We start from the raw sequence: 9066 nt of genomic DNA, 5'->3' as shown, positions 1-9066 counted from the left end.
CTACTTTACGCTGTTCTACAAGCTGCACGCTCACTACTTTACACTGTTCTACAAGCTGTACGCTCACTACTTTACACTGTTCTACAAGCTGTACGCTCGCTACTTTACACTGTTCTACAAGCTGTACGCTCACTACTTTACGCTGTTCTACAAGCTGCACGCTCACTACTTTACACTGTTCTACAAGCTGTACGCTCACTACTTTACACTGTTCTACAAGCTGTACGCTCACTACTTTACGCTGTTCTACAAGCTGCACGCTCGCTACTTTACGCTGTCCAGTGTCGTCACATGAAGAATCAGATATTTAGGGGTGTCCTCACTCTGTGAGATACTGATGGTAACTGAGCTGTGTTCCACACACAGATGTTTAATTTGAGAGGTTTTGTGAGGAGACACGCCACTTTAGGAATCCTCAACACAACTCTAAATGATAATCCAATCGTGTGGTTCCTCTGACGTAAGGACACATGTGTAGCAGAAGTATAACCTGCAGGGAAAAACAGAGACCTGATCTTGTTAGTCCCATTAACCGCCCAGAGGCCTTACCAAGATGGCTGCAGAGTGGCGAGAATGGCCTATAAGGACTTTCTTGACTCGAATGATCTTTTAAACTGACAGACGTCGTGTGTGATTCAGGACACAATTCAAACATCAGCCGTCTCTCGCCGTTGACTACCGTTTTCTAAAGTAAGGTCCCATGTTGCTCCACAGGAACTGTTATATTACACATTCATTAAACTCTACACCCCCATCTACTGCAGGTAGTACACCAACTGTGTACCTCATCCAGCCCCACCTCCAACTATAATAAATACTTTTACTGAAGTAAATTAAAACACGTAGGACCTTCATTTAGAATGGAGTATTCAATACTGTAGTAGTACTAAAGTAAAGTATTGATGACTCCTGCCAACCTCAGCAGAGCGCTGTCTGAAGTGGGCGGGGCTCAGCTGGAAAAGAACAAATGAGGATTAAGCAACATTTGAATCAGCGGCTGAAGTCGTTCCCTTTAAGTCGTCAGTCAGAGGTTATGAAATGAGTCCTGAGAGGAACTCTTCAGTTTAGACCATTACCTGTCGCTTATTTAGTCATGAATATTTATTTAAGACCTGAAACCAGGTCAATGGACGCTCTGACTGTCAGGGGCTGAAGGCCTCATGTGAACGCCGCCTCATGTGAACGCCGCCTTAGGTCACGTTCACACAGAGAAACAAGATTTAATGAGACATCATAAAGATGTCGGTCCTTGCAGACTCGCTCCAGCAGGTTTTCTTCAAAACATCCCGCCATAAATCCGTCCCTCCAGGATCTCGAGGGCCTTTGTTGCGATTGCTGCGGCCTAATATGCCTTTTCTAAAAGACTGAGATGAAAGTTGTGATGTTGGCGTTTTACTGCAATAAGATTGCAGGAATAAGTGAAAACGGCAAAGGTACGTGTGATCTATAAGGTTGCATCTTGCGTAGCGTTCATATCTGAAGATATTCACAACCTACCCTCTAAAGGAACGCAGGATACGCACGGCCGCCATCCTGTGTGCACAAACACGCAGTTAAAAGAAAGTATATCAGGGCCTTTAAGGTTCCCGGTGGTTACCGGTCACCTCCCCGTCTCTCGTCTCTGTGTGAACGAGGCCTCCGAACGTGACCGACCCAACACGTAAACTCGGCTCATCATTCAAACGGCCGTCTGTTGGCGTGCTCACTCACTCGCTGAGGCTTCTGCCTCGCCTCATTGGGGACGACACCGGCCCAGAGAGACCCTCCTCCCTCAGAGAGACAACACTGCAGGGCGAGGAGGGGTGGAGGGAGGACAGGTAAAGGTAAGGTGGGATAGAGAGACACAGGAACAGGAAGAACAACACAGAAAAAAAAGGACATTTAAGGCAAAGTAGGAGCAGCAGGACAGTGTGAAGATGGTGAGAGAGGGACACCTGGACAGGTAAGACAGGCGGGCCGAGCTCTACTGCTTTAACTACACATTCACCCGTTCACACAGTGACGGCCGAGGCTCCATCCACACTACGACGAGCTCCGTCCACTCCAGCGTCTCTATTAAAACCACCGTTCATGTACACTGAGCGTGTGCGTGTAAACAGGAAGCAGATTGTCTACTCTGCAGCCGAAGAAGAAAGTTCTACTAGAGACGAAGGCAGAACAGCGACGGTGAAGAACCAATGCAGAGATTTCTCTGCATGGAGCGACAGCGAGGTGGCGGCGGTAAACAGGCCGGGAGTCGACCACGTGCACAGTCCAAGTGTAGAAGTGTTATTTACACAGAACAACATGTTTTTTTTTAAAACTCTACCCCAGAGTTTAAAACCAAACTGGCGTGTTGGGATTCAGCGTTTTAGTCTGGACGGGAGGCGGAGACGCAGCAGAAGGTCTGAGATTTAAAACGAAGAGGTAGGAGTGTGGATGGAGCCTGAGGTCGTGGTGCAAGGTGCAAAAGCAGAAAGTAACACTCAGTTTGCCCCAGAAACACAACAGACAGGAAGAAAAGTTCAAACTACACAGGAAGCTACATCAAGTCTTTTCATCTTCATGTGTTTGCTCTCCTGTTAGTCGTCTCACAGCCTGTCAACCTCTCCAACTGATTATGTAGCTGCCTCCTAATGTTTTGTAGAGAATCAAAAGAAAAGTGTGCACATGATTTATTTCACAGCCTCTCGATGATTTTAGAGTCTAATAGAAATGTTATAAGTTAGAGTCTAATGATAAAAGAATCTGCTGGGTGTAAAGTTCAGTCTGCACGACTGAGTCTCATGTGAAATGGTCCAAAGCTCAGACTTTGTGTTTGGGGCGTTCAGCACAGACTAGAATAACTCGAGACATCCTGGAGCTTCTCCGAGTTCGCAGGTACTTACTCTTTCTGACCGTCCGTCCTCTCTGATGAGTCCTTCTCTCCGGTCAGAGGACTGCGATTAACGAGGCAGCAGAGAAACACAGAGAACACAGGACGTTTGTTGGTAATAAAGAACACACGTTCCTTAAAAATCACCTACAGCGATCTGAAAATAAAAAGAGCTCTGTGGTGACGGATGCTGAAGCTGACCTGTACGGGGGCTTTCACACCATCCTCGTTAGTTCGGCTGAATAACATTAGAGTTCGTTTCGCCCCTTGGGGCGGTTTGTTTGGGCAGGTGTGAATGCAGCAGTTGCACTGGGGTCGGCACCAAAACCAGAACCAAACAAGCTTACCGAGATCTTGAAGAAGCGGTCTCAGTACGTAATAATAATAATCCTTATAGTTATAGGTATATATTTCTTCAGCTCTTTGTGACACCCAGCAACATAAATTTACACATCAGAACCATTAAAGTTCTGCAGAAACTTCAGGATCAGGATCTGATTTCCCGACGGTTCGTTTGTGAGAAGTTGGCGTGAACACGATTTCTGTTTCCCCCCCTCGGTCCGGACCCGATGAACCGAACTGCAGGTGTGAAAGCAGCTGATATTAATGTCAGCCGGGCTCAGAGAGCTGGATCCTGATGCTGGACTCATTTACACGTGCAGCTAAAGGTTCATGTTGAACTAGTGAATTAGTCTCTGGGTGGTTTTCAGCTGCCAAACTGTTCTCTCTCCCAACTTGTCACATATGGACACACGGTGAAGACCTGTTAGCGCCATAAGGTTGACGCCAGAAGTACTATAAATAACAGAAAAGTCTGAGAAAGGAGGCGGTTTCACAAAGGAGACAAAGCAAAAAGTGAACACTGAATTACGTTATGCAAGTGATGCCTAAACCTAATCAAACTGTTTCACAACATTAACAAGTAGTTTTATTTTAAAAGTCTAACCGATCGTTGCATATTTATTCATGCTAACTTGACACACTGGTCCAAAAGGGTAAAGGGAACCCAGGGCGTTAAAAAGCTACGTCAAGGGGTCTTTAACGAGCGTCCACAGGTGACGAGTTGGGAGAGAGAACGCCATGATGCATCTCGTTTGTTTAACAGAAACCAAAGTGGTTTTATGGCTGTTTTCAGCCTGTATGCTAAGCTAAGCTAACCAGCTGCTGGCTGTCGCGTCACATTTAGAGGAGGGTTTCACTACATGCACAGGTCTGTACATGGATCTAACTAACGTTGATGCAGAGAAGCTGCAAAGACGCCACCTGAGTCGGCCCGAACCAATCACAGCGAGGCGCTAAGATCAGGCGACAGGTCAGGTGTGCTCACCAGCCGTAGGTCTTCTGTGGTTTGGGCAGCGGGTCGTCGAAGAACGAATCCCCGTCGTCTGGATCGTCCTCCACCTCCAGGTCCAGGTCCTGGTCCCGGTCCCGGTCCAGGCGCTCTCTGTTCGGGCCGGAGGAGGAGGTCCGGCTGTCAGACGCCTCGCTGTGTTTGGAGCCCGGCTGCTGGAGGCCTCCTTTACCCAGAGACGTCACGCCGTCCGAGTCCTGATGGACGACACAAAAGCCCGTGAGACGGCAGACAGAGCAGGACTTGAGTCAGTGCAGATCGTCAGCTGCTGACCGAGCGTTAGCAGCTGAGCAGTGGGTCGACTGGTTAATGTGACCCTCGGCTGTTCCCGGAGACAATCGATCAGTCTTTACAGTCCTCCAGCTCAGTGCGCAGCCAGGTGAGAGCCGTCAGTCTCAGATCAGCGACCTGATCACTGACAGCAGATCAAACCCCGGTTAAAGCTGCTGATCTGCACTGACTCACCGTCTTCTTCATCGTCATCATCTTCTCCGGGTTTGATTTTAAACTGAAGCAGAAGGTGAGTTAGTGCAGCAGGTGAAGGAGATGTCCTGGTTAATATTTCTAACGACCTCTCTCACACCTGGACACTCTCCTGTTTCTCCAGGGATTCTCCCGTAGTCTACCGTCCCCCCCCCGTCTTTTGTCCTGTAATTCTCGTGTACTTTTAAACTTTCTATAACTTAAAACCCGCTGGACGTAGCCTAAAGCTCGCTACGTTCCCCTCCGATAAACCAGGGGTCAGTATGTAGAACATACTGCACATTGTTTCTCCCTATTTTCAAATCCCAGCGTTGAAAGGTGTGACCTAAAGTTACTAAAGTTTCATCATCAGTACACTAACGAGGCTGCAGGTCGTTATAAATATTTACAGCAGAACTGAGAAAATGTTTCTACTTGTCAGCTGATTTATTCCCTCAGTAAACACTTTCCTGATGAGTTTATGGTCTCAGTCTCTAGTTTCAAGTCTTCTTCAACACAGCATGACGTTCATTTAGTAAATTATGGTCCCATTTAGAGGAACAGAGACCAGGAAGCAGGGGAGGCTTTAGGGCGGGGCTACAAGATGATTGGTGACCTGTCAATCAGGATAGAGGCGACTCGTATCCGCTGCTCTGTGCCGTGAACTTGTGTTCGGATGCTCTCTGTGTTTCAGAGCTTTGAGCCTCTCGCAGTCTGTTTGCACTCCACGAAAGTTAACTGGAACATTTTGGTCCTAAAAACGTGTCTCTGCCTGATTCACTAAGCCTGGTTCCGTAAAACGAACTAAACGCCTGAAACGTCTTTAACCGATGTAACGGCGTGCAGCGTGTCCATACTGATTTGTAGATCCACCTGGAGCAGGTGGCCTGGTGCGCTTTCAAAGGTTTTACACATCCAAAGAACCAAAAACCAGGCGTCGTGTAGCTGTACCAGACCTGTCTTAGGGACCGGAGGCTTTTAACTGAAGTCTTTTTGGTTTGACAGAGCTTCAGGCAGAAGGAGCAGCTGCTCACTTTCATTCACTTTATTGTTAAGACTTGTTGTGCTGATCAAAAGCCAGTTTCAGTTTCAGGGACAGGTTGCGTCCACACGGAGCCTCTTTCTAGGCCAACCTTTCACTCCCACTTTCAAACCCGCCGGAGAAGAACAGCAAAACCCCAGAAGCTGCGTTCTCACGGGGAAACCAGAGGCAGCGTCCACACGGCTCCTGCAGGGCGCCACGGCCGCCACGCGTCCTGTCCGGCCTCCGTTTACTCATTACTGCGAGATAAACCAGCATCCGCAGATCTTTATATCAGAAGTCATTCATTTAAGGCAGCTCTGTTCGTGGGTGTTCACGTCACAGTTTCTCCATAATCCATAACTACGCCCACGCTCTCCTGAAAGGGCATCTTTCTACGTAAAAACATTTACCAGAAACAGCTTCATTTAGGTCACAAGAGCAGAGAAGGTTTTCAGTTTATATACATACGTTACTGTCTTTCTGTTTTCTGTTTTATTTAGTTTATTATTTCTCGTGCCGTTTGATATCTATCTCTATATCCATCTCTATCTCTATATCTCTCTCTATATCTATCTATCTATAGATCTATCTCTATATCTCTATATCTATCTCCATCTATCTCTATCTCTATCTCCATCTATCTCTCTAGAGATATATAGATCTATCTCTATATCTATCTCCATCTATCTCTATCTCCATCTCCATCTATATCTATCTCCATCTATCTCTATCTCTATCTCCATCTATCTCTCTATGGATATATAGATCTATCTCTATATCTATCTCCATCTATCTCTATCTCCATCTCCATCTATATCTATCTCCATCTATCTCTCTATGGATATATAGATATCTCTCTATCTACTGGCATGTGACCCACTAACCTGTACAAATAAAGTTTTATTGATTTATGTCTTTAGGTTCAGTAAATTATTATAAATTATAATTACTGCATTATATTTATCATAATTTTTATGTAGCTGTTAAACAGACGTGTCTCTCAGTGGCGTGTTGGCCTGTATTTACTGCAGTACGTAGTGTGGCAGAGCTGACTGATGTCGTCTCTACGTGAAGCTTTGTTGCAGCAGAATATTAAAACCTTCAGGCTGCACAGTCAGAACAGCCTTCACCCAAAACTCAGCCTGGGAGAGGAAGCAGTCATTACTCTTATTACTGTGCAGCCAGGGCGGCGAGCTGAGCATCGAGCAGCGGTGCGGCGCGGCGCGGCCCTCGCCTCAGGTGGTCTTATCAGCGCGCTCTGCTCGGCGCTGCTCGATGCTCACCTCGCCGCTCATTTAAGCTTTTCTGAAAGTGACTGACAGCTGCTGTGTGCGTCAGAGGCCGCAGCTGGAACAACCAGGGTTCGGTGTCAGAGGGAATCAAACCCACGGCCTCCCACAGCAGCATGAGTCTGCGCCCTGAGTGCACAGTAATAACTGGAGGAGGTTTTCATCTCTCTCGTCTGGACAGTGAGACAGTTAGTGGAACAGGTTAAAGTGAGGAGAGCTGTAGATGAAGGTCTCTGGTCTCTGATATCAGAGATCTGATCTCTGGTCTCCGGTATCAGGTCTCTGATCTCTGGTATCAGGTCTCAGGTCTGCTGAGATTTCTCAGTGATATTACAGAGTTAGTGAAGCTGCTGGCTGTGGATCTGCTCTGCAGGTTTTACCTTAGCTGCTGTCTGACTCTGTCCTCGGGGAATCTGCCCTCTATATCTGGGGATCTGTGCAGGACAGGGACACCGTCAGCTGCTGTCTGACCCCACAGGGCCACCGCGACTTCCCTCTTGGCCCTTTAACTCCCGGGGTCAGTGTTTCCCACGGGCTTTGTGAGGCCGTAAACTGTTTTAAACGCCTTTATCTGGTGCACTTTGAGAGCGAGAACAAAAGGCTGATCCATGAAGAACTTTGATCATAAACATGTTGAGTAGATTTAAAAAGGTAAGAAAAGTCAACGAGTTCAGTATTTTTGCAGCAAATCAAAGAATCAACTAATTTCCCAACATTTCAGCTTTTTGTAAAGACGCCTCACGGGGAAAGATGGAAGGAAGGGGTTAAAAAGAGGAGGTTAACGGGGAACGCAGTCTCTAAAAGGTTCTGTTGTGGCGGTGGGAGGAGGTGATAGAGGGAGGGGCCAAGCTGTGTGTGTGTGTGGGGGGGGGGGGGGGGGGGGGGGTCTCTGTGACAGGAGGAAGGATTTACCATAAAGGCTAGAATACGTGTGCACTCTAACTTCAGTGTGTTCTCATGAACGAGTGAGCTGACCTCAAACCACGATGTGTCTCGAGTCAGACGCCACAGTCTGTGAGCGTCTTTAAGGTCATTATGAGGGGGGTTCATTTTGAAACCCTGCAGGACACGTGGGGCCGTGGGGGGCCCCCTCTGTGATTAATGGGAAACACCGAGGGCCGAGTTCTTCTGACTTCAGCAAAAACTCATGCAAAGAAAAACGGCCACCACAGCCACCTCGGCAGGCGAGGGCAGACGTACCTTACTGGCAGGTGGAGAGCTGGTTCTGTCCTCAGGAAGGTGGCTCTGAGGCTGACCCACATCAGAGTCCTGCACCACCTGGACACAGACAACAGCTAGCTTAGCATAAAGACTGGCAGCAGGGGGAACTTAGCGTCACAGATGAAAACAGGCTCACCACACTCGTGCACTGAGCGAAGAGACGCTTGTAGAGTCCCAGAAACACCTGGAAGTCGATCGCTGTGGAAACAACAGACACGATGACGCAGCAGCACCTGAACGCCGCCGACACGCAGCGTGGTCTGTCATGTTTCACTCGTGGCCAAAAGCACGTGGTTAGCTCTGACATGTGACTATAAAGAAATGGGTTCCAGTTAGTTGAGTCCGGACCGCCCAGCCCCTCTGGGATGAACCGGAACACGTCGGTCAGCTGTCCACATACTTTTGGCCACGTAGGTGACAGTGGTTCAGGTCAGCTGATTAAAGTCTTACTTTTAGAGAAGGTTTTGTCTGCAGCTCTGAGCTCATCGGTGAGGAACCTCTCCAACATGTTCCTGCAGGACAGAGAGAACGAGACACAATGAGACAGGCGTCAGGACACAGACACAACGAGACACACCGAGACAGGCGTCAGGACACCGAGACACCCCGAGACACACCGAGACAGGCGTCAGGACACCGAGACACCCCGAGACACCCCGAGACAGGCGTCAGGACACCGAGACACCCCGAGACAGGCGTCAGGACACCGAGACACCCCGAGACACCCCGAGACAGGCGTCAGGACACCGAGACACCCCGAGACACCCCGAGACAGGCGTCAGGATACAGAGCTGACTGAGCTAACGGGGCTAACTGATATGAGCTAACTGATATGAGCTAACGGGGCTAACTGATATGAGCTAAC

General features: G+C 48.3%; 1 protein-coding gene across 11 annotated transcripts in view; it reads right to left on the bottom strand.

The window, feature by feature from the left end:
- Positions 1-9066, bottom strand: part of cep43 (centrosomal protein 43) — a 28976-nt gene that overhangs the window by 9256 nt on the left and 10654 nt on the right. For 7 of the 11 annotated variants that reach the window (XM_046059943.1, XM_046059935.1, XM_046059933.1 and 4 more), the window contains 5 exons: positions 8652-8713; positions 8338-8399; positions 8181-8258; positions 4182-4402; positions 2868-2918 (listed from right to left, as the gene is read on the bottom strand). In XM_046059943.1, the coding sequence (XP_045915899.1) occupies positions 2868-2918; positions 4182-4402; positions 8181-8258; positions 8338-8399; positions 8652-8713 (474 nt within the window). The remainder of the gene's footprint in view (positions 1-2867; positions 2919-4181; positions 4403-8180; positions 8259-8337; positions 8400-8651; positions 8714-9066) is intronic. The other 4 variants (XM_046059937.1, XM_046059936.1, XM_046059942.1 and 1 more) reach the window with 1 other exon arrangement.

This window comes from Micropterus dolomieu, linkage group LG10 (genome assembly GCF_021292245.1).
Source record: "Micropterus dolomieu isolate WLL.071019.BEF.003 ecotype Adirondacks linkage group LG10, ASM2129224v1, whole genome shotgun sequence".
Classification (NCBI taxonomy): domain Eukaryota; kingdom Metazoa; phylum Chordata; class Actinopteri; order Centrarchiformes; family Centrarchidae; genus Micropterus; species Micropterus dolomieu.
The sequence above is the reverse complement of the archived record's forward strand: the minus strand, read 5'-3'. Positions and strand labels throughout refer to the sequence as shown.